The sequence below is a fragment of the Macrosteles quadrilineatus genome, unplaced genomic scaffold, assembly GCF_028750875.1.
Source record: "Macrosteles quadrilineatus isolate MER2022 unplaced genomic scaffold, UCM_ALF_1.0 Scaffold_9__3_contigs__length_116548681, whole genome shotgun sequence".
NCBI lineage: Eukaryota > Metazoa > Arthropoda > Insecta > Hemiptera > Cicadellidae > Macrosteles > Macrosteles quadrilineatus.
The window spans coordinates 106,769,065-106,795,109 of record NW_026542602.1 but is presented as its reverse complement, the minus strand read 5'-3'; the positions used below and the strand labels follow the sequence as shown (position 1 = coordinate 106,795,109).

Genomic DNA, 26,045 nt, shown 5'->3' with positions numbered 1-26,045 from the left:
TTACATCTCTGTGTTTTTACTCCCCTTTTTTACGAATCAACGTGTAGCTAATCTAATTACACCAATATTTATCTTTACACAAATGTTCTCTTCACTTAAAATTGTTGGTAAAAATAACTATGAAGCTTGATGGCGAAGGCCAATCTTACTAATATTATAAATGTGAAAGTTTGTGTGTTTGTTTGAAGTTCAATCACACATACACCACTGGACGGATTGGGTTGAAATTTGGCATGATGATAGCTCACATTCCCGATTAACATGTAGGCATATTCTTATCTCAAAAATCTTTTCGGACTCCGCCACAGTGGCTCTGTAGTTCCTCATGTTAACCTTATGAGTATTCATATTTAAAGGAATTAAAGAATTTAGTCAGCTGTTTCAACTAAAAAAGTTGGTTCTATGATATACAAAAGCATTAAAAAGTTATAAGATTTACCAACAGGGTGCAGCACTATAATTTGTTTTTGCATTTACTGTAATTTGAACTAAGTAGCAACAAAAAACTGTGATACGCAATGAGAACTGTCAAAGTAGGATTGTTTATATACAGTGTTATGTTTATGTTTTGAATATCATGAATAATTTGTGATTTTTTGTGAATTCGTAATAGGTAATTTTTTTCATCGTTTAGGTGAAGTGTGGTAGTGGTAGAACATTATGGCTATGGTAGATGTGTAATACCATTGGTATACCGTCAATTTAAAGAAGCAAATTTTATCAAACTTTGTCCTCCCCCATTGCAAACGCAAAGTTTGAGTACTGTATAACTAACTGCAATAAGCATTTTAAACTTATATGCCAACCCCGCACGAAGGACGGGTACTCTGCTAGTAACAATATGGAACATTAATGACTCCGCTCAATTTTGTGGATGCCTCTGCAAACGCCACCTAGTTATGATACTCCTTACCTAAAAGCTGTTTTTATTTAATTTGACATAAAAATATTTCTCCAGTCTTTTTTTCTTTTAGTGATGTTTAATCAATTAAATTGATCTCAACAGCTGATAAGTTGAGATCTAAGTATTACAATTTTACTTCTTTTTTCATCTCAATCCTTGAACCTCATTGGTCCATTACTTATGTTGTAAAATAAAACTAGTTGCTCTGCCCTGAGAATGGACCACAGATTTAATCTGCCCTAGTTAACACTGATGAAATTCCAGAAGTATGTACCACAAAAGATTCACCAATACGATTTTAATACTATTTAAAGATTCTTCCAAAAGCATTCTTCATTTTATTATATTCATCAAATATTATCTTCATTATTATACTTCAATTAAAAGAAGAGAAACCAGTTAACATAGGCTCAAAACACCTATGAGGATGGTAGCCTATAAGAAATATGTTATTCATTGAATGATCAACCATATTTTGTAACTGTTTTAAACAATGCTAAATCCTAAAATTGTTTATAATTTAACTCTGTTGCAGTTAGAAGAATTATCGTAAGCCTTTAAAGCAATCATAGATTTCGACGGGTTTCACCTAGTAACTATTATTTTTATATTTTTTTTTACTATAAAACATTGAAAGTTTTTTTATAAAAACACATTAAACATTGAGGAAATAATAATAAAATCAAAGTGCAAGACAATAAAGTTCTTTATTTTCATAAAAAGATTAATTTACAAACTAAATTTTAAATACTAAAATATATGCTAAATTAAACAAAACATACACAATAATATAAAGATACAAAGCTTGATAAGTAATTCATACTTTAACTAAACATAACTACGAAATAATTATCAAACATAGTCCTCATAATTACGTTGCTGTGCAATATAAAACAGAAAAAAAATATATTTTACATGCAAAATAAAGTAAATGTGGAATGTTCTGTGTCCAAATCTTAGCCATGAAACATGCGTAATTTCATACAAAATATGAGTAGAAGATATTATTTTGCTAGATACTTTTTAGTACCAGTAGTACATTTTTTGCGGTAAATTTTTATCATAGCCTATGGCTCTTTATACAACTAAATATAAAAAAATATAAGAAAAACCGTTAAATTTTGTTTACTTTTTCATGAGTACAATTGGAAGGATAATTTTGTAGTTATATCATCAATTATTGTAACTACTGCTATCGAGCAGATTAATTACAATTAATTATGTTACTTGTTTTCTGCTTTCAAATCATAAGATTTAAAATTTGAATAAAATTTAACATCAACACAAAGGTAACTAGATTTAGAGCTCAAGTAAGTTTAATTTCTATTTCAAATGACTAGCGATTACTAACAATGGTTAAGTAAAATATTCAACAGTCTTATGATTTATTGAAAACAACTAATTTTTAAATGGGACTAAATAGAATTTATGCATTGAAAGAAAATCCAGAATAATGGTCCAGCAAGCAGATGCAGTTCTGCCAACCAAAAGTTTTTACTCGGCTGGTGTGTTGGCAGCAGTGGTCTCTGTGGTAGTAGACACTGTTTCACTTGGAGCGTGTTCGTTTATAGCCAAGAACGGAAGTCGTTTAGCCAACTCAATCCTGCAAAACACATGGGAAGATAAATTATTCAATTATACCTACAGTCTTCAATTAAATAATTTTTATAGTATGGCTATTTTATGAATAAATTCAATTTCTCTTTATGTTTTTTAATGTACTTCACCAAAAGTATTTTAGAAAGTTAAAAGCCCAGTTTATCAGGAATCTTTGTAACGAATGTAAATGAACTTTTTGCAAGAGGAATATGAATGGACATGTTGGACAGTTTTTCAGGGAAAACGAAAACTTAACAAAACGGTTTTACAATTCATGCAAAACATTAAATTTATGATTAGAATAAAAAGATTATAGATTCATATTTTGTATTTGCATGAAACAATACAGACAATTTCTTGAAATTCCGTGACTGTCCCAAAAATTCTTAAAAATTAAAATGAAAAGTGATTTTGTTTAAAAATAATTAATTTTAGATAACAAAAATAAAATTTTTATAAAACTTGTAGAAATAGGCTATGTTTATGGTAAATTTTATTTTGAAATTTCCTTTATCAAAAAAATCTCAAATGTTCCCTTAAAGATTTGTATGGTAATTCCAGCAGAGTTGTCAAATTGTATCCTACTATGATGGTATATAAATCAAATAATTTAGACCCTCCCCAGTCCCCAACACTTTATTATTTTGTGAAATAATATAAAAAACTGCCGTTTGGTATAATATAATGCAGTATATTTATTCAGTGAATGGCAAGAGTAGGGGTGCGAATGTTCTCTCAGTTTTCTGGCCCTCTTGCACTATCCTCCCTATTGACACGATCTTTATTTTCAATTGTTATAATCGTTACCTGTATCTAGGGTGGCTGATGGCATAGACGTATGGGTCGATACATGCTACTGCCTTGCAGGTTAGAGCGGGAATCATCGTAACTCCTGGTGTCAGCAGGGATCTGAAAGGAACACATCATAAATCAGTACATATGCGTTAATACATGACAGAACTAATTGTACGAACACTACATTATGGGGTCAAATCATTTTAAATGTTAAAAGTTTTACATCTTTTATGTTTTCATAAGCGAATGACAGGTTATGTGATTGATTGATTACAGTATTAGGTACCTTAATTGATACTTTGGGGTTCTGAGATGTATGTAACAATCTTTATGTGAGTAAACATTTTATTAATTTATTCACTCATTCATCCATGCTACGCTTTAATCCATTCATATGAGGATTAGTTGCTCATATCTGTTGATAGATATCAAAAGTATGAATGAGATTTTTAAACTACAGACTTATCTGTTTATTTGATTTATATTGTATTAAATATGCTAAAATACTCACTGGTCCCCAAACGCTCCGATGAGCGCGAGCACAGCATATGGTGTCCAGGAGGCAACAAAAAGGAAGCAGATTGTGATCGCAGCCTTGGCAATTCGGATCTCCGCAGACTGACTTTGTTGCTGCTGGTTACTCCTTAGCGATTCAACATTCATCTTCTTTGCCTGAAGGATCATCAGTTACACTTTAGTTTGAAAACCAATCTGTTGTTAGATGTTTGACAAAGTTGAGAAATGAATACAATATCTCCTCAAATCATACAGATTATGACAAAATTGTAATCACATTACAACCAATGTCACACAAAACTATCTCAGTATACTATGTATAAAGGAAAAGTAAAAACAGACCACATACTCATTTTCTTACCTGTTCTCGCAGGGCCTTCTCATGGTTGACAACATGGCTGACAATCTGTGAGTAGAAGAAGACAATCAAGCTCATCGGCAAGACGTAGCAGATGCAGAACAGAACCAGTACAAAGAACCTGTTCTCGTCTGTGTTGGTGAGGTAGTCAAATGAGCAAGCTGTCAAGTATCCCTCTGGAAAAAAATGAAAAATATCATTACTGTTATTCAATTGATTATTGCTGAAATTTTCCATTTTGATAAAAAAAAAAACAATGTCTTTACAACATTTTGGGTATAAATTGTAGTTTGTTTTCCCCAAAGTGTCCATTTGGGTTATTTTTTAACAACAAAGAATGCCTATCTTATCTTCTGTTTTAAGATTATTATTTTCTTCAGAATCAGGCCTATTTATTGTTGCTTATTTTACTTATATTTAAGTGTCTGTGGAGGCTTTACTTAAGTAATTTTCCAACTTTGACTATTGTTCTCAATCAATGTTTCATCAAAACTCTCCACATTAAAATACTGTAAACAAATTTAAGTATGTTTACCAGGAGCGTATCGTCCCCATGTTTGTGAGGCTGGTAGGAACACCCATGGAGTAACGTACATCCAGATACAGAGGATGAACATGAATGCCTTCCCTCGAGACATCTTGCCATCCAAAGGTCGTGCAATCGTACTGAAAAAATCACAGTGTTAATGCTAGTAAAACACTTCCTTATAAATTGTGTGTTGACAATTTGTGTTAAGTTCTGTTGTTATTAGAACACTGCAGAGATTGAACATGAAATGGCAAGACTAAATGCTACAAGGTGTGGAGGATGGAGGCACACTCACTATAGGTAGAAGTGGAGGCAAAATGTTGTGGGTGAAAAGGTAATTGATTTAAGTGGTCACAGAGATAAGTAGGGTAAAATCGTAAATTATACCATAGAAAAGGAACCTTTAAGTAAAACTAGCTGCAATTATGTGTTAGGTACTAAACATGTAAAATTTACAATAAAATACATTTTGTTAGGATTTTGTAACTGAGACACAGTTTTATTGTTATTAATGGTGTTTCAGTAGGGAGAAGACTACAGACTCCATCTTGTTTGGACTCGAGTATGAATCACAAACTCCCACCTTTTCTTTTTTTTTCAAGTAAAACCGATGTTTTTCTTGTAACAGTTGCTATTGTAAAGTTAAGGATATAAATAAAATAAATTCCATATAATCAAGTTTTATCCTATTTATTTTTCCTAAGAACCATATAGTGAATAAAGAAACCAAGACAATATATTCTGGAGGGTTGATTTTGTTTGGCTTAGCTACAAGCTATTCGGCTTACTCAGATTATTTAACCTACCTGTATCGGTCATAGGCGATGGCAGCGTTTGTAGCAGCAGCTCCGATCCCCGACAGTGATCCCATGATTGCAAATACCTGACAACCTGTCTGGCCGAGGGCGAACCCGAGGTTGAAGGAGTTGTAGATGAAGATGGGAGTCTTGAGCATCATCATGAAGTCGCAGAGCGCTAAGTTGATGACAAACATGTTGGAGGGAGTACGAAGATTTCGTGCACTGAAAAAATACAATATCAACAGTTTTCTATTTACTGTAACTAAATATAACTGTGATATTAGGTTACTACACATTATGTGATGTTGTAGCTCAGCTGATTTGGCACTCCTTCTACTGAAATTTTTGTACTGGGAAGAAGGAATTTGAAGGAAGAGAAAAGGTAGAAATGGATAAATTGCAGCCTGGAAAAGGTGTCATTCTAGAAATGTAACAAGTCAACAATTGTTTTAACTTATTTGAACAAGAATAAAAAGAGTTAAAAATTTTAAATCAAACAAATATAATAATTTTATCTACAAAAATAGGTAAATGAAACTACCTCAGAAAAGGAACTTATTGTCTTAAAATTATAAAAGAAACACTGTTGTGTTGGTTATGAATACAAAAATTTAACACAACAAAATAAAATAATATATTTCTAGGTTTTAAATATAGTTTTTATATACAAAACTCACATGGATTAAAAATTTGTTGTATGGACAAAGTTGCTAACAAATCATAAAAATTGAAATAAATTGTTTACGAAGACATGTAGATTGAAAATAGTTTGTCTCCTTGTAGGTCAAAAAAATTTTAAAAGTACCGGTAGCTAAAGCTATTTGTTCAGATGAAAATAAATTATGCAATCTTTTAAATAGGGCAAATCCTATAAAAATATGTTTTTAAAAATAATAAATTCTTTCAAACAATTAATTAAAACTGACCGCAACAAATTTAAATATTTTAAAATATGTTTAATACCAGCCAAACAAATGCTAAACAATATTATAGTATGATATGGTCAAGCCCAGGCTTCATAAAGCCCAAGACCAAAGTACAAAACCGGATCATATGTAGGTTTAGACCTGCACAAGGACAATCCTCAAGTCCTTATCAGTCTGCCCTTATCAGTCTAAGCCTAGATCATCTCATATCAGCATGGAAAAACATGAGCTTTCAGGTAAATGTGAATTTTTATTGCTATAGAAAACTAAATAGATGACGATTCAATTGGTTTTTGTAGTAACCTTATATCCACACAATCTATTAAAATTAGAATAACAACAGAACTTTTAGACCTTAAAAATGATATTAGGCCTAAGTACTAACACCAAACTAAGTTTGGCGACAACATGAAATTTTATTCTTGTAAAACAGGTGGGAATTTTACTAAAAAACATAATAATAAATGTTTTAAACTGATTAATTTGAAATATTACTAGTGCATATATTATACGATTAATGATTGGGTTGTTTGGTAATAAAAATACACTTTAAAAGTCACAGATATTATGGACTATTCTACAATCTGTTTACCCGATAAAGGTTTTTGATAGAAAAACTTATGCTGTATGGAAGTATAGAAATGGGAAAGGTTAAGGAAAAGTCCATCCATGTTATTGCAGTTGGTTATATGATGCCAATAGAATAATTAATTGTTATGCTTGTTGTAGAGAGTTTCATCAAGTCTTTTTCAAATATAGCCGTCAATAAAGAGGAGAATGGAAATGAAGACAAAAAGAGGTGAGAAATGAGGCTAATTAAGTAATACTTTATTACAGTATGTTTTAAAACAGCGGTTCTCAGCCTGGGGACGCACCCCCCTATACTCTGATTATCGAAAGAATATGCCTTGTGGAGCGGCCGTACGGTGAGCGAGTTTGAGTATAAACATTATATTTCACAAACTTGTGGAAACGTAACACAGAAGGTTAGAAATTTCTAGTAAATGGTGCTTAAATAGTCAGTTAAGCACGTTTTCAGCGCATGTTTGAAATATTTTGTATCTTATTCCGATGAATTAATATTTGTAGTCATGTTTTTAAAAACACAAATTTGCAAAATTTTAATTGCGATTTGTGTTTTTTTACAAATATAACTACAAATATTAATTAAAATTAATATGAATCGGAATAAGATAAAAAAATATTTAAAACATGCGCTGAAAACGTGCTTAACTGATTATTTAAACACCGTTTATTAGAAATTTTTAACCTTCTGTGTTATGTTTCCACAAGTTTGTGAAATATAATGCTTATACTCAAACTCGCTCACCACACGGCCGCTCCACAAGGCACATTCTTTCGATAATCAGAGTATAGGAAGATGGGTGGAAGGATTTCAGGGGGAGGGGTTGTGAGTGATCCTAAAATAAACGATTATTAAAATAAAGCAAAAACTATACAACATTAATTTGGAATTGTAAAAAATTTAAATTTGATCAAGTTACCTTATTGAAAATAGAGTAACAGTGTGGTAGAAAATTCCCGGAACAGTTTAAGACATTTTACCTACGACCATTTTTTAAAGTAGCCGCTTCAGTTCAGTTCTTAGAATTGAAAAGTTTCACATAACAGCATTGTTTACTTTCATAACAGCATGGTTTTACTCATAACAACACGGGTAATGGACCAATGAGGTTCAAGGATTGAGAGAGAAGAAGTAAAATTTAAATGATTGGAACTTCAACTAATCAGCTGTTCAGGCTAATTTAATTGTTGAGTGGTACAATTACAATGTTTCATTGCATCACTGTCAGTGGCAATGAGAGGTTATAAATGAAAACATGACCTCTCTTAGAAGTTAATGATAAGTAATTTTTAGTAATTAAAACACTGTCATAGGTAAAGTAGTGTACGCAACTCGTGTAAATAGTGTTAACAACGTACACATCGTAGAAGTTTTTAAGACACTCGCCAAGGCTCGCACCTCAAATTTTTTCCTCGTTTCGTTAACACTATCTTTATCAATCGTTGCGTAAACTACTATTTAGATCAGTTTAAGAGAAAGCTATTAAAGTTAAATATTTATTCTTTGTACCGTACTATAGTCTCTAAAACAACAAGTTTTACCTTACTAACTTAAACATTTTTTTCTCTTGTAGAGGCTCTTCAAAAAAGAAAATAACTGGAAAAAATATTAGTGTGCAACCTCATGACGTAAGTACTTGTACTATTGTTGCTCAGTCAAGGACATTTTCTTTTACTGAATTTATTACCGATAATATAGAAGAAGGGCTGTATGAACATGTCGTGTGTTTCTGTGTTTCTACCACTAAGCTAGAAATACAACTGGAGGTACCAACTAAAAGAATCAAACAGCTCATTGGCTCATGGCTTCATTACAATCTTACAATCCCCTACTTCCAATGTACTAAGTACAATGTCTACAATGTAATATTACCTTAGTACATATGGTGGCCAACGTCTCTCATTCAGTGCTACTGGCATTTTAAAATGTTTTTTGTGAGGGAATGGTTGTAATTTAGTGTTGAAAAGGTCCGATAAAAATTCACTTCCACAATAAGAACAAACTTATTAACAATTATATTATCATCTGTAATCTTATAAATGGAAGTGTTTTTTTTTTTTTACTTTCTCCCCCTATACCTATATGGAAAAAATATGTTTTTGACAAAATTGTTGGGTTTGAGTTTTGAGTTGATACAGATACTGTATCGGTTTTGGGTCCCCCTGGACCCAAAAGTGGTTTTCACAGTGATGAGTGCGTGTGTGTGTGTGTGTATGGATGACGTGTACAGAGCTACAGACCACACCTATGGTCCAATCTAACATAAACAAAATAAAAGGTTGCATATTAAAGTGTGTTGTGTAGTGTAAAGTGTAATTGTGTGGCTGATGTATCGTACAGGCTAGCGAAAGAAATGCAACCGTATCAGATTCCGAGTGGTTGACTACAACTGACACGTCCGTCCATTCATCTCCGAGTGCTGATGAGGAAGTGCCAAACGATGTATGTAATCTTGTACATTCTCATTCTTTACGCTAAGAATTTGTAAACAGGTGAAGAGTTTTAGCCGGTGTGTAGTCTTACAACTCTATGAATGGGAACGATAATGTTGACGGTATCTAACAAAATTATATCCACAATATGTTGACATATAGAGAACAAAATGTAAAATGTAAATGCTAACATAAAAGTCAGAGTTAAAAAGTTGTAAATAAATTTTCTATTGCCAACATTAATGTTAACATTAACTTATTTCACAGGTGCTAGAGAAGTGTGATGGACTGGATGAGCTGAACCTATCGTCTCCTGATACTAAGAGAGAACAAAGAGGACGTCGTGGCAGAGGCAGAGGTCGTGGGTTTTATAGAGTCAACAGTAGAAAATCTGCTCCAGGTAAATCCACAACATAGAGTCCTTAAATGGGTCAAAACAATACCAAATTCGCTACTCACAGTACACTGATTATGAGAGTGACATAAAAAATGTGTTGCAAGTTCAAATGAGTAAAAACCAGATATTTTTGTAAAGGTTTTGATAAAATTTGAATTTGACTCCGCCATAGGCCTACGTTCATTCTCAGACAAAGCTTACTGTGTATTAATATTTTTTAATTTGTCTTCATTTTAAGCTTGTTTTAGTGTTTATTTGATATCCAAGAACACCATAGCGCATATTTCTGGCTAAATGTTGCTTTACCATCTAGATAAGAATGTTACAAGTGAAACGTTTTGTGTTGGTTAGTGGGATAGATGGTTTACGATAATAACACTTGATTCAGTGGATTTGTATACTCTGGTTTGAAAGTTAAAATTTCAACATAACAAATTTATTTTGACAAGACACAAGCACACTCTCACTATAGATTAACATAGGTACTAAAAACTGGCTATACATGTTATAAGTTGTCCTCCTTTATCAAGTTTTTTATGTCCTCTGTAACGCATAGTTACAGATTTCATTATTGTAATAATTAAATATAGGATGGAGAGGACACAGCTAACTCACCTGATGAAAGGTTGCAGATGAGTCAAAGAACACATAAAATCACACACATAATTTACTTAATATTTCGCCTCTTTCAGAGGCTTCTTCAGAAGTAGGCCTAGATGGTAGTTACAAAACAACAGTTTAAATAGGATGACACAGTTTGAATTCAAAATGTCTGACAGGTTGTCCAACTGACACTGCACAAAGCACTAAATACAGGCACATTGCAATATTGTATTTACATATAATATGTACATTGAAAAGTAAATTAGTTTTGTCCATGAAAATAAATACTTAAGAGTTAGCTGTGAGGGTGAGGATATGAGGATATTATCTAATGTTGAGGTTAGGTGGGGTTCTGGAGTTGGTCACAAACTGGTAAGCTAATTCCCATCTTCTGAGCATTGAACTATTGCATTGGTTCTTTGGCAATGATTTTAGAGCTTTTATGGTGAAACAGTCATCAAATAGAAGTTGGTGGGATAAGGCATGTTGTGCAACTGGTTTTTCTTTGCTAGTTTTAACATCATGTCGATGGCCGTTCATGCGTTTTCGGAGAGTCTCAGTTGTTAGGCCTATGTACTGGGCTGGACAATGTGAACATTGAAGCTGGTAGATAAGGTTCTCTGAGCTGCAGGTATGATGGCCTTGGATTCTGTAATTTTTATTATGGTATGTGCTGGTAAAAGTTTCTGTAGGATGGTGTATCTGGCAAGATTTACATCGGTTTTCATTGCATGGGTATGAGCCCGGTCTTGGTTTCTCAGATGGTATTTTTGATGGATTTGGGAGTTTTGGGTGGACTAGCATATTCCTCAAATTTGGGGGTTGCCTATAGATTATGGAAGGGGCTCTTGAAAGGAGGTTTTTGGTTTGGCTGGAGGACTCTAGGATTTTGAAACCTGTTTTAAGGAGGTTGTTTAGTTGTTGCAGGCCAGGGTGGTAAGTGGTTATCAAATTTACTTGAAGATGGTTGGTATTTTTCTTTGTAGTTGGACGTGGGTTCTGAGCCGCTTGGATCTGAGAATTTACGAGAGTGCTAGGATAGCCTCGGTTTTCGAAGGCTTTTTGAAGTTGGGTTTGGTATTGTGTACGGTCTTTCGGTTCTGAAATTAGGCGATTTCCCCTTAGGGCAAGACTGTAAGGAAGTGATCTCTTGGTGTTATTCGGATGACAACTAGAAAAATGGAGGTATTGTTGGTGGTTGGTCGGTTTTATGTGGATAGATGTGGTGAGGTTATTGTTCCTTAGATGAATTGTAAGGTCTAAAAAGTTGATGGAAGTCTCAGAGAAATCCCAGGTGAAATTTAGCGGTCCAAAACTGTTGAGGTCTTCCAGGAACTTCCGTAGTGATTCTTCACCGTGGGTCCAAATTATGAAAATGTCGTCAATGTATCTAAACCAGCAGATGGGGAGGTGTTCACGGCTAGACAAAAACTTTTCTTCATAATTCCCCATGTAGAGATTAGCATAAGATGGGGCCATTCTTGTACCCATGGCAGTGCCCTTGATCTGTAGGAAGTGTTTGTCCTGAAATTGGAAATAGTTCTTTTCCAGAATGAATTTTATCAGTTGAGTTATAAACGAAGTGGTGGGTAGGGATCCTTTGGGTCTGTTTTGAAGGTAGTTTTCTGTTGCTGTTAGGCCGTGGACATGAGGTATGTTTGTGTAGAGTGAGGTGACATCAATAGTGGCCATGAGAGTGTTAGCGGGGAGTGGTTGTCTGACATTGTTAAGTTTTTGCAAAAAATCAAACTTGGCCTCATATATCAAGGACTCCAATGATTTTTTGCAAAAACTTAACAATGTCAGACAACCACTCCCCGCTAACACTCTCATGGCCACTATTGATGTCACCTCACTCTACACAAACATACCTCATGTCCACGGCCTAACAGCAACAGAAAACTACCTTCAAAACAGACCCAAAGGATCCCTACCCACCACTTCGTTTATAACTCAACTGATAAAATTCATTCTGGAAAAGAACTATTTCCAATTTCAGGACAAACACTTCCTACAGATCAAGGGCACTGCCATGGGTACAAGAATGGCCCCATCTTATGCTAATCTCTACATGGGGAATTATGAAGAAAAGTTTTTGTCTAGCCGTGAACACCTCCCCATCTGCTGGTTTAGATACATTGACGACATTTTCATAATTTGGACCCACGGTGAAGAATCACTACGGAAGTTCCTGGAAGACCTCAACAGTTTTGGACCGCTAAATTTCACCTGGGATTTCTCTGAGACTTCCATCAACTTTTTAGACCTTACAATTCATCTAAGGAACAATAACCTCACCACATCTATCCACATAAAACCGACCAACCACCAACAATACCTCCATTTTTCTAGTTGTCATCCGAATAACACCAAGAGATCACTTCCTTACAGTCTTGCCCTAAGGGGAAATCGCCTAATTTCAGAACCGAAAGACCGTACACAATACCAAACCCAACTTCAAAAAGCCTTCGAAAACCGAGGCTATCCTAGCACTCTCGTAAATTCTCAGATCCAAGCGGCTCAGAACCCACGTCCAACTACAAAGAAAAATACCAACCATCTTCAAGTAAATTTGATAACCACTTACCACCCTGGCCTGCAACAACTAAACAACCTCCTTAAAACAGGTTTCAAAATCCTAGAGTCCTCCAGCCAAACCAAAAACCTCCTTTCAAGAGCCCCTTCCATAATCTATAGGCAACCCCCAAATTTGAGGAATATGCTAGTCCACCCAAAACTCCCAAATCCATCAAAAATACCATCTGAGAAACCAAGACCGGGCTCATACCCATGCAATGAAAACCGATGTAAATCTTGCCAGATACACCATCCTACAGAAACTTTTACCAGCACATACCATAATAAAAATTACAGAATCCAAGGCCATCATACCTGCAGCTCAGAGAACCTTATCTACCAGCTTCAATGTTCACATTGTCCAGCCCAGTACATAGGCCTAACAACTGAGACTCTCCGAAAACGCATGAACGGCCATCGACATGATGTTAAAACTAGCAAAGAAAAACCAGTTGCACAACATGCCTTATCCCACCAACTTCTATTTGATGACTGTTTCACCATAAAAGCTCTAAAATCATTGCCAAAGAACCAATGCAATAGTTCAATGCTCAGAAGATGGGAATTAGCTTACCAGTTTGTGACCAACTCCAGAACCCCACCTAACCTCAACATTAGATAATATCCTCATATCCTCACCCTCACAGCTAACTCTTAAGTATTTATTTTCATGGACAAAACTAATTTACTTTTCAATGTACATATTATATGTAAATACAATATTGCAATGTGCCTGTATTTAGTGCTTTGTGCAGTGTCAGTTGGACAACCTGTCAGACATTTTGAATTCAAACTGTGTCATCCTATTTAAACTGTTGTTTTGTAACTACCATCTAGGCCTACTTCTGAAGAAGCCTCTGAAAGAGGCGAAATATTAAGTAAATTATGTGTGTGATTTTATGTGTTCTTTGACTCATCTGCAACCTTTCATCAGGTGAGTTAGCTGTGTCCTCTCCATCCTATATTTATTTATTTAATCCAAGCTAAATGCTTTTTCCTAAAAACATAACATTATTGTAATAATGTAATCTCAATTAACTCTTTACTTAATAGTTACTATCTGGGTGCTGGCCAGCTAGTGAAATTTTCTTGCTAGTAAAGGGTAAATTTTACAGTGTGCACTCTGTATAGTTTCTGAACGTGATGTGTTATTGAGCTGTAATAGATCTATCAGGAGTTATGTTTGATACCTGATTCAACCCTTATTCTTATATTGTATACTATGTTTTCAGCAAGACCAATACAAGAGTCATCAAGTTCAACCGGATCTTCTGATTCCGCTTCTTCTTCTGATTCCGAAGATGAAACTACCTCTGAAGACACCTCAGACTCAGACTCAGAATCTACCCTGGAGAGTGGAACTAGCTTGTCTGGAAGTGAGGATTCTCAGACAACTTACACATCTCACTCGACCAACTCAGAATCTGAAGATTGTGACGACAGCTGTTCATGTTGCTCTTGCTCCTGTTGTGAGGATTCTTCAGTCTCTTCTACCTCTTACGAGTCAACTGATGATCTGACTGATCTTCCCCGAGTGAAACGTGGAGGTCGTCTAGGCTCCAAGGGTAGCAAGAAGGTGGCTCAACACTGCGCTCAGTCTTAACTCATTAGCCTTAAAGGCAATGTTGAGGCTTACAGATGTTTGTATTTTTAAAATTTTAAGATATGCTGATTACTTCAAGGTGTCACATTGATTTTAGAATGAGTTAAAAACAATTTTAGCTTTAAGATTAGGCTGTGGTTTTTCAAAATTTATGCATTTTCCCAAATTTAGAATTTTAAAATTAGATACATAAAAAAATACAAAGTCATAATGCAAAGAAGACTGTTATAGTATGAATGATGGAGACAAATAAAATGATAAAGGTATGCTTTAATTTTGTGGTCTACGAGTTTAAGCTAATTTTAAATTAATTAAGGATTATCAGTTAATAATGCATGTGTGATAAATGTAATTTATAAAATTATTGATTCTAAGATATTTATAAAAGACGCTTGCAATTCTTTTCTTTATAACGTTTGTAAATTGCAAGTTCTTAGAAATATTTCTGTATTGAAAATTATAGTATAAGATATTATTAAGGAATGTTATTACAAGTTTTAAAGATATATTCAGACTTTGAATCCTATGTTGAAAATACATTTTTACCAATACAATTTTTATTTTTATTTTTACCAAACTTTCTTAAAAATCTTAGATTAAAATGTAAAGGTGTGTAAATAATTAATTCTTCTTTCATGGAATTCAGGCTGAGGAATTTTGCAAATTTTTGTTTGAATGGAAACACATGTGTGCCCCTGTGTAAAAAAGGCTGTAATTAGCCCTGGACACATATCTTGTACTCGTTCCTGGGATTTGTTACTTAACATCTGATACGGGAACCATGAGTATACTAAAACCCTTTACAAATATCAAGCTAACAAACTGCCCAGCAGCTATCATGTATTTTACTTGACATTACAACCAAAATTAACTACTATTTCAACACCATTTCCAATAGACTGTAGGCCTACTTGTAGCTCGCTGTAAAGCTTAGTTAAGTTATTTCTTTATTTTTACAGTCAACCGTCTTGATTTATGGGAGAAACAACTCTTTTAGCTTTACCCGGCACCAACGTTAAGCCGTGTTTACACCAGAATATTTAACCTGTGTCTAAAACAAAACTTTAGAACAATCCGAAGAATGCTAGTTATTTGTTGGAAACATGTTCAGAGTAATTAATGGGTTTTCAGTGTTACAATAGAAATTTTGTTTTCCACAGAAAGTTGGAAAAATATGTTTACAGCCCTATTCCAAGTCCCATTTTCACCGGAGTTTACAAAAAAGTGCCAAACTTGAATAAAGTTAGCCACAGTTTTTGATTGTTGTAAACTCCATGTAAAATAGGCTTTAAAATAGTAGAGGCGTTTAATGACAAACCCCTTGATGTATTAAATAAATATAAGTTGTAAGTTTCCCAGAATGTGGATTTTACAATGTTAACAGTGATACTCACCCGCAGAAAATCCAGATGACTAGTCCATTTCCGACGAGAGCTATGATCATGAAGAAGACATAGATGAAGCCGAGCATGTAGTGTTGCATAGCTTCCGGAGCCTGGTACTTGAGCCAATGCTGGGGAATGTGGACGAGCTCTTCCGTAGGGACGTTCCAGCCCAGCATACGAGGTCCTCCACCCAGACCCATCCTGGAATTGAAATATGGGATGTGAACAGCTTAGGAGTTGAGATGGTATAATTCTGAGCTCTTATTGATTGCATTAAAATAACTTTATCCCACTACTTTACAAGACAAAAATACCCCCGCCGCAGCAAACCTGCCGTCTAAGCGAATTTCCATTTGGCCGAATTTATTTTCAATTGATCTATTTAAATAACATTAGGTTTAACGAGTACCTAGGTTTGCTGCTACAAGGAAACTAATAAAGTAGTGTGTTTTTAGTAAAATATTGATAGCTTACTATAAAATAAATAAATTTGCCAAGTTTGATCAAAATATATCCATAAACAAGCAAACTACAACATTTTACAATATTCTCCATAAGAATAACATGGGAATTTTAAATTTACTATTTTTTTAGTTTTCTCCGTAACCAATAACCGTACAAAAACACTTTGATATACTGAATTGTTTGTTTTTTTAAGCTCTTTAAGGAGGTTTAGAGAAAAATTGGGAAATTTTGTGTTTTGAGGGTAAAAAGTGAGAAAACCCAATTTTTACCCCATAAAACCCCCCATAAAACCCTGTTCCCATGGTCCGATCATGCTGGATCGCAAACTCATTCAAGTTTATCCCGCCTTACACCTTCAAACCAAATTTCATCAAAATCGGATAAAAATTACTCAAGTTATCGTGTTCACGGACACATATATATATATATAAATCTATTAAATATTTAAGTAAATAAGTACAACTGAGCACCCTGAATATTATATTTTATAAAAAGAAGTGACATGTTTCGGACATTAGTCCATTTTCAAACTTCAAAATACATGAAACACTTAACCATTGTTTATATTGATTGTTTGTAAATAAATATGATTTATATATATACAGATGGTTTATAGAACTAGACAGGATTTGGAAAAACTTTTTGTTACTGATTATTTAATTTTAAAATTTGGTCAAAGATTGGGTTTCTTGAAGGAATTTGGCTATTTAAAATATGATTTGGATTTTTTAGATTTTCTTCGTATATGAAATATTCTTCAGTTGAATCCATTTGATTTCCTTTGTTTAAAACTTTTAGAATTTTCATGTTGTTTTTTAAATTTGTGTAATTGTGGTTGGTCGATAAAAGGTGTTCAGCAAAGTTTGATTTCATGGATGTTCTGTTGTTACTCTTAAGAGCTTGAATGTGTTCTTTGAATCTAGATTTAAAAGAGCGTCCTGTCTGACCAATGTAGAAGTGTTCACAATCAGTGCAGTTAATTTTGTAAATGCCAGATTTGTCATAGATGTCTTGATGTTCTTTATTTGTATTAATGTTATTTGCTATCATATTGAAAGCGTTATTTTTTGTTTTAAAGCCAATTTTGTATTCAGAATTTTGAAAAGTTTTTCTTGTAGTCCTGTTAAGAGTTGTATTGAATGGGATACTAATGAATTTATCTTTCTTCTTTCTTTCTTTGTTTTCTTGATTTTGATTTTTCTTTCTTTTGATGTTTCTAATCATATTGTAGATAATGTTTTGCTTATATCCATTCCTTGATGCTAAGTATTTAATTTTGTTTAATTCTATCTCGTAATTTTTCTTTGTCATTGGAATGTTCAAAAGACGATTTAGCATGGATCTGAGAGCAGATAGTTTGTATTTCCAAGGATGGTTAGAATTTGATGGTATCATTAGGTCTGATTGAGTTGGTTTTCTGTAAATTTTGAAATCGTGTTTGTTTATGTTTTTTGAAATAGTTAGGTCGAGATAGTTTATTTCATTATCGTTAATTTCTTGGGTAAATTTTATTTTCTTGGACAATGTGTTCAAATATTTTAAAAACTCTTTACTTTCCTCTTCATTTCCTTCAAAAAGGCAAATTACATCATCCACATATCTGTACCAATATTTGATTTTTGAGTGGTATGGATTTAAATCATTGTTAATTTTGTTTTCTTCCAAATTATGTATGTAAATATCAGCTATCAAACCAGATAAAGGGGACCCCATTGCCAAGCCTTCTCTTTGTTGGAAGAATTTTTGATCAAACGTAAAATAATTTTGGTTTAGACATGTTTCTGTCAGTTTTGTGATTTCTTTAATTTCTTGTTCGGAAAGGATATTGCTCTTTTCTAAATCATGTTTTAATATCTTCAAAGTTTCTTTTGGGGGAATGTTGGTATACATGTCCTTGATATCAAAAGATATAAATTTTGAATGTGTTGGTATTTCTTGATTTTTTATTTTGCTAACAAGTTCAATGTTGTTTTTTATGCTGTAGTTTGTATCCCAATTAAGACTGTTTTTAATTTTATTATTTAAGTATCTACAAAGTTTGTACGTGGGTGCTGATCTAAAATTTACAATAGGTCTTATTGGTATATCAATTTTGTGTGTTTTAAAAATGTGTGTTAGCAAAATAAAAAATCAAGAAATACCAACACATTCAAAATTTATATCTTTTGATATATCAGCAGCCCTATAAAGTGAACACCTAAATTAAAATATAAATCTATATATATATATATCTACTGTATATATATATCTATATACATATATAAAAATTTGAACGAATGGTGTTTTTGGCCTCTGGGGACATTAAAATGAAAAAGTAAATCGGTCCCGGGCCTAAGTCTTACCATGAGACCTACGGTAATAGCTACTTCCCTATAGGGAAATTCGCTAATATTTTGCATAACATTTTACCTATAGTCGGGACCACATATGTTTGCAGTTGGTGGCAGCCAATCACAAGACAAGGCTAGTGCGACGTTGCCACATCGCCCGTTGACAACACTAATTAAAATATACAAAGCAATATTTTTAAATCAGCTGGTATTGTTAGATTTGGCAACACCACACGGTTCTCATTGGTTTATTCAAAACCATATGGTAAATAGGCTCCTCCCTCAACTGCAAACTTATGTGTTCCCAACTGTAGAGGATGGAGATGGAATTGGAATATGTTTGTTATTTAATATTTTCTAACATAAATAATCATTTTTCAGGGGTGCCCATCCCCCCCTAGACTCATGACGCACCCCCCCCCCAAATTGAGCAACAGCCCCCCCCCATAAATGAGGTACACAACAAATGAGAAACATTATTTCCCCGCCCAGCACTATTTGTAAAACTAAAAGAAGTTTTATACATTTTTTTAGATATTGAAAACTTAAACCCGGTTAATCTATATAAAAAAAGTTATGGTTTTGTCTGTACATTGCTCAGAATTATACATATTTTGGGTTATTTTTACGTTTTATACATTGAAGAAGTTGAAACATGTCTTATCTCAATTAATGTCCGTCTGTCACGGCCCAGAAGGCATTTTACGCAGCCTACTCTAAAGAAAAACTAGAGTACCGATTATGATTCTAATGGTTTAATTGTATTCACAGGATTGGCGAGAGTGTCCTTAGCCATTAACATATGGCCTCACTATTATGGAAATAAAATAACGGACGATCAAAAACCCAATTTTTTGTGATTTTTCTAGTTTTTTTCCTCCATGTTAACTACATACGTAATTTATGAAATACTAATAATCTGTTAAAAGAACAAGTCATATATTAAATTACGAACAGCTGTTTTGATAAAGATTCATTTTCTAGCTGTCACTGATATATTTAAATAAACTAGCTGTTACCCACGGGCTTCAACCCGTTTGACTTCATAAGTATTATAAAAAACTATTGATTGGTTAAGTTAAGCTGAAATAAACAAAACAGAATACAGCATTACAAACAAATAATCACACCAGATTTTAATAAGGTAATAAATTGAAAGAATAACATACAAATAAGAACAGCTGAGGTATTTTTAACATTAAGTACATGGAAAGTTCCCTTTGGAAAGCAATTATGACCTTAAAGGGCAATTTATGAATAAATGGATAGTTTTGCACAAAGTTTCTCGTCATGACGAACATTTTAAGCAAATGGTTAATGGGAGTGTGAATTGTAGTTTTCTCAAAAGTTCATGGGTACTTTTGGCTTTATATACTGTATAGATGTTTTTTATACGAATACTGTGTAGGCCCTAACCATTTCTGATCACGTTTGTAAGCAAATCCAAAACCCAGTGAGAAAAATAACCGTGTGGCTTTGGCTTACATAACGGGTTTGACTTATCACGGGTACTAAAATGTATATGTAACTGTAAATTAAATTGAATAACTAGCCATCATCCAGGTCGGGAACCGGAGATTCTGTGTGTATCAAGTTGTACTTGAATTTTGATTACCGGGAAAAGGCCTTGAATCAGTGTTGTACAGGACTGGGAAACTTATCTTTCTATATAAATAAAAATAGAGTTTTATAGGTCACCTCAATTTAAGGAATTTTTTATTGCCAGAATATCTGTATAGCGTCCGTAACCTCTGCTTAACGAATTGTGAGCGTCTTTATCTTGATATAACGACCCCCTCTCCCTCCCTTTGGAAACATCATAGCTCCTTTGATGAAAATGAACGGAAACAACGCTTGCGCCAACAATCGTCTGCTCCGTTTTACACTTCTGTCTGCTGTGCGCTATGTTACAACAGATTTCAGATACAACAGCTGGGGAATGATGACGATAATGCTTAGTAAACTGTGATTGAGTGATTAGTAAATATGAATTGAAGAGAAACCTAATAAAGAACCTAAGAACAAAGAAAAGGAATAACAATATTGTTCTCGTCACATTTTTTAATAATAAGAGTGTTTTATTATCTCTAAATATAATTTTACACATTTTTATTACTAATCTATCAACTCCTATGCTGTGATACAGCACCTACCGATAGCCTATCCGTCTATCATGAGCAGTAGCTTTTAACACTTTCTAAAGGGTCCTTTAATATTTACATTATTTATAGCAATGCAGTGTTTGGCTAGTTATTAGTTGAGTTTGAGTTGGCCGTAATTTAAACGTTTCCGTTTGTACAACTGAACCAAGATAGATGATTTAAAAAGTACAATAATAATGATTGTGCAATATTGAATTTTGTTTATAAAAATGCAAATCGTGACGGATTTGTCATCTGTTTATTTATACTATAATGGATTAACCGTATTTTTCATTACCCCCCCTCCATATTCTCGCGGTGTAGCTGGACGTGTTTGTACCACGCGTTATCTTTATCTATCTCAACAGTAGAGCTATTCCGTGCCCTCCCTCTAGATCTCACGTCTTGCTAATCTTGAATAATAACTTCCTACACGAATCCTAAACTATCCTAAAATCCTATTTTAACTAATTGAATTCAATAATATAACTATTGCCATTAATTAATCAACTTTATATCTGGTGACTTCATAATATATTTTTGATTGTCGTCACGTTAAACACTGTTGCAATTAACTTTAGCCACCCCCCCCCCATTTAAAATTTTGCAACCCCCCCCCCAAGAATTTCAATGACGCAGTCTGCGTCACAGCCCCCCCTTGTGGGCACCCCTGCATTTTTTAAACTGTAAGGATGAACCTCTCCCAAAAACGTTATATTTTTGCAATCATCTGAGTGAGGTACAAAGCACCGGACAGGAAATATTTTTATTTTGCTCATATAATTGAATCAATAATTGAGGGCTATTACTTCAAATTGGTCTTTTGACTGTGTTTATTGTATTAACACACACCCACTACCAACTATCCTCACCTCCCAGAGAAAAAGGAATGTATGACAGCTCGTAGGGAACACATTCAACTAAAAAAGAGTAATCTTATATATGGCTTTGTTTTAACCTTGAACTAATGCACCAGCCCAGACAATTACTGACAAAATAATACTCATGTTTAGAACGTCATCATGTACCACTGCAGGAAGGTATGGGGGTTTAGTGAGTGGGAGAAAATTTCGCGCCGTTCCGGCCAAACCTCACATTCGGGGTTGGTTCGGCAGATTGGCCACAACCTAAACCCCAACTCTCACTTGTTAGTTGCGGAGAGCTACCTTCTGCCACTGGGTGTTAGTCCACCTACAGAACCAAGTGAGGGGGGCCCTAGACTAAGGTGTAATGCGATCCGTGCCAAGAGTCTTGTGGCACTGGGGGCCTAATATTCAGTGTCTTAACGGAGCCTTCTGGGAACCAGGGATAACCCAGTCGTACGCACCCCTTACTTCTCTAATCGGGTCACTGGGGAGGTGGACTTAAATACCCGATATTCGTGAGAACAATGTAGACAATCTGGCCCAAACAGAGGAGGAAGGTCTACTGAAATCTGACGATGACGACAAGCTCGCAGAAACCGGAAAGGAACGAAAAACGACTTTCCAGGGGCGAGTTGCAAAGATGGAGGATAGCGGATGCTTAAGCCAAAGGCGAAAAGGTGCTATCCAGAAGTGAGAGGAGGCTGGTGTGGGCTGCCAAGCACCCTAACTCTGCTGCCTGCAAAGCCAGTTCCTCCGGGAACTAGGATGCTGGGAAAAAGCAGAGCAAGGGTGGTACCCCCAAAGCTGACTCTAATGAAGCCTCCAGGAAGAAAGGTGGAGGCTGTGCTGACGCAGCCACAAAGGATTGGCTGGTTAAGCAAGTTCAGGAGCTGAGTCCTTTCGGGGAAATCTCGCTACCGCTTGCCCCAGCCAGAGACCTTGTGAAAGCTGTGAAGGTATATTTATGTGCCCAGCCCTACAAGGTCTACGTATGAGATCCCTTGGCCTATTGATGGGAGATCAAAGGGAAGAACAGGTCACACCATAGTCAAAAGGCTCTCACGGTTCACCAAGGACCTGGGATTTGACGGAGAATGAGGATCTGTGAACGAGGGTGCACATTAAGCTGTTCTAGCTGCGATGCAATCCCATGGTAACTTGTAAGCCTGGCCCTCTGTTAAAAAAAAAAAATGTACCACTGCAGAGGCTTTTGCGTGAAATAGTTTGGAGAAAACTGGCTTTATTGAAACAACTAGTATGTAAAAAAAATATTTTAAAATACACACACCGCAGCAAACCTGCAGACCAATTGAATTTCCATTTGCCTGATGGATTTTCAATTAAATTAATTTAAATAACATTAGGTTTAACCTACGTTTGCTGCAACAGGGATGGTAATAATGTGTGTTTTTAATAAAATATAGCTTAGTATAAAATGTATACAATTTCTTAAGTTTGATCAAAATATTTTCATAAAAAAGCATACTAAAAAAGTTTCTCCATAAAATAACATGGGAATTTTAAATTAATTTTTTTTTTCAATTTCCTCTGAAGCCAATGGCCGTGAAAATCCTTCCAAATACAGAATTTTTTTTTAAGCTCTTTCACCCTACATCTTCAAGCCAAATCGTACAATAATTACTCAAGTTATCGCGTTCACAAACTTATATATAAAATACCCCTGCTGCACCAAAACCTGCGGACTAAGCTAATTTCCATTTGCCTGGATTGATTTTTAATCAATCTGTTAAATTAACAATTATGTTTAACGAGTACCTAGCTTAGCTGCTACAGGGAAACTAATAAAGTGTGTTTTTTATTAAAATATCAATAGCTTAGTATGAAATAAATAAATTCGCCAAGTTTGATCAAATCAAAATATATCCATAAACAAGCCAATTACAACTTTTTACAATATTCTCCATAAGAATAACATGGGAATTTTAAATTAATAATTTTTATTCTGTATCCTATTCTCATTGTCATAAACTGTTCCGCCCTTTGGTTTACAACCTGTCTGTGGTTAAACATTCAGCTGTTAACACACTCACTCCCACGTGGTGCTTGACCATACATACAGAGGAGTGTGGGGGGTGCGAGAGATCGTGTTAAATTACAATTCACATTTAAACCATAGTTTTGTCAGCATCACTTCATGTTTGAAAGTGAACTCTAGAAATTAAACATAAGGGCGGCGAAGCCCTACTGTAAAGGAAATAATCTTTTTCACTACCCTTCGTCCCTCCGCTAGATCATAAGCTTTAAAATGACAAAACAGTCGTAATAATAGGTTTAGTAGGACGACTGAAAAAGGGATGTTACAGACAAAACCCTTATTGTATTGAGTATATAGAAGATATGTAGTTAGAATATTAAAGACAAAAATCTGTACTAAACGAATACACAGTATCTATGATATGATTAAGTCAAGGTGGTTTCTGTGTGTGTTTGTTCTGAGTGAAGGCAGAAATTACTAAACAGACTGGGATATGTTACACAAAAGGTATTGAACACATCCAATAGATAAGAACTGCGGTTCTTTTGTTCGATATTAAACAAAATACTTTAGTTATAGGCTTGGGAGCAATATCATTTTATTCCTTCTAGATCCATTCTCTAGAAGAATTTCCCACTAATGTTCAAAAGTTTAAACAAGTTATCTTTGGAGATCTTTATAATTGAGTGGAGCGAGCAAGGCTCTTTAAGACCAGACCATATGCAAACTATGTAATCAGAATTAACTCATTAATGGCTGAACATATTTAATACAAACTTTCCAGAGTCATTTTGACAAACAGTGTTCATGTTATAAAAGAAACAAATTTCAATTTAAAAATATCTGTACTATTTAAAACCAACATTATGTTTTTAGCATCAGCCTTTGAGTTGCCATGATGGTTACGAGATAACATCGTGGATGTAAACAAAGAATCATAGCATTGTTGGCAAACTAATATACAATCTAAATACAGCACAAAGGAAAAACCACTCATGTGACAACCTTTGATCAAAGAATAAAGAGAAAGTATTACAGGGCATTTGGAAACCACCACTGTTTTTTTAAGAGGTGCACTATTTTACAGATTTTTTTTGCGGTAATCCTAAAATGCTATGGGAAGGAAGTGAAATAGGACCACGACGTAGGTCAATGACGTTCATCATTAAACACTTTTATAATTAGTACTTTTTTTAATTCAAATTTTATTTAGAATAAAAGATTATTTTTAAACTATTTTGTTCACTATGCTCAATTGGCGGACCTGAGACCGCACACCTAGTACGTAATGTTATGAAAAACTTAGTTATCTTTGAAGACCATGACATTATGAAGCATACTAAATTATTTATTATTAATTAATTATTGAAAATTAATCATATTTTAAAAAATCTGGGAAACACTATGGTACATAGAAATAATATTGAAATATTTAAGCTTTGGACAGAAATCCTGTAAATCTGCATTTACAATACAATATGTGCTTACTCAATTAAAAAAGGATAGTCTTGATGAGCAACCTGATTAAATACAAACTCTTTCTTTCACTTACTTGGTCTGATATACACAAGCTATGTAGCCACTTAATAAAGAGTGTCATTGTATCAGGATATATAAAACAATTTTTGTGTGGTTTGTAACTGAAGTAGACATACCTGGCCATAGCCACAGGGGAGGAGAGGTTGTAGCTGGCCCCATCGAAAAACTCCATGGCTGCCGCTGGACTAACGGATTCGGATGTTGTCCGTGGATATAAAACATGGATCAGCTGATCCTGTTAGCAGCTAACGTTGTTAGGGTTAACCCTGAGTCAAGGACGGATTACCCCCCTTCAGCAGAACTTTGTTAGCCATCTGTCAATAAACTTTCAAGGTTCTCTTAATTCATTAAATAATCTAGTATAGAATATGTTTAAGATGTTTAAAGTTCATTTTTTGTGATGGTAAGATTATGTTGCCATCACAATAAGTAAGATCTTGAAGTCTTCACTATGCGTGATTCAATTACTTTGATATCACGGACGATTAATTAATATCAAACATTAAAAAATGACAAAATAAATGTTAGCAAAAACCATCTTCTTTATTTCATTCAACAAAAACACACTAAACTATTATCCGTTTTTAACAAAACAATTGAAAAACATATGAATGTTTATATATTAATTATTAAACAGTCTTTTGGCAAACTTATATGGAAATATATTGAGGGGCTTTCTTTATAGATGATTAATCATC

The 26,045-nt window shown here is 34.3% G+C and overlaps 2 protein-coding genes across 3 annotated transcripts; one reads left to right on the top strand and one right to left on the bottom strand.

Moving 5' to 3' along the window:
* Nucleotides 1–1,592: 1,592 nt before the first annotated feature.
* On the bottom strand, nt 1,593–25,531 carry LOC129002441 (opsin, ultraviolet-sensitive-like). The gene is made up of 8 exons (XM_054430241.1): nt 25,464–25,531; nt 16,020–16,211; nt 5,508–5,723; nt 4,708–4,838; nt 4,176–4,348; nt 3,810–3,970; nt 3,311–3,412; nt 1,593–2,507 (listed from the first exon to the last, which is right to left on the bottom strand). Exons 1-8 carry the CDS (start codon nt 25,517–25,519, stop codon nt 2,399–2,401), a joined length of 1,140 nt encoding a protein of 379 aa, XP_054286216.1. The 5' UTR covers nt 25,520–25,531; the 3' UTR covers nt 1,593–2,398.
* LOC129002442 (uncharacterized) lies at nt 6,612–15,165 on the top strand. 2 transcript variants are annotated; one of them, XM_054430242.1, is made up of 6 exons: nt 6,612–6,663; nt 7,157–7,226; nt 8,587–8,641; nt 9,354–9,455; nt 9,713–9,845; nt 14,255–15,165. In XM_054430242.1, exons 1-6 carry the CDS (start codon nt 6,642–6,644, stop codon nt 14,623–14,625), a joined length of 753 nt encoding a protein of 250 aa, XP_054286217.1. In that variant the 5' UTR covers nt 6,612–6,641; the 3' UTR covers nt 14,626–15,165. The 2 variants fall into 2 exon arrangements, with proteins under 2 accessions (XP_054286217.1, XP_054286218.1); XM_054430243.1 differs by lacking the exon at nt 9,354–9,455 and having other exon boundaries at nt 6,615–6,663.
* Nucleotides 25,532–26,045: the final 514 nt, after the last annotated feature.

Bases quoted from the DNA above. Each gene is read 5' to 3' on its own strand.
- LOC129002441 (XM_054430241.1), bottom strand. From the start codon at position 25,519: ATGGAGTTTTTCGATGGGGCCAGCTACAACCTCTCCTCCCCTGTGGCT. The intron at 3,413-3,809 runs GTGAGTATTTTA...TGTTCCTTTCAG, and splicing joins ATCGGAGCGTTTGGGGACCA to ATCCCTGCTGACACCAGGAG. The intron at 2,508-3,310 runs GTAACGATTATA...TGTGTTTTGCAG, and splicing joins ATCAGCCACCCTAGATACAG to GATTGAGTTGGCTAAACGAC.
- LOC129002442 (XM_054430242.1), top strand. From the start codon at position 6,642: ATGGAAAAACATGAGCTTTCAG. The intron at 6,664-7,156 runs GTAAATGTGAAT...TGCTTGTTGTAG, and splicing joins GGAAAAACATGAGCTTTCAG to AGAGTTTCATCAAGTCTTTT. The intron at 9,846-14,254 runs GTAAATCCACAA...CTATGTTTTCAG, and splicing joins CAGTAGAAAATCTGCTCCAG to CAAGACCAATACAAGAGTCA.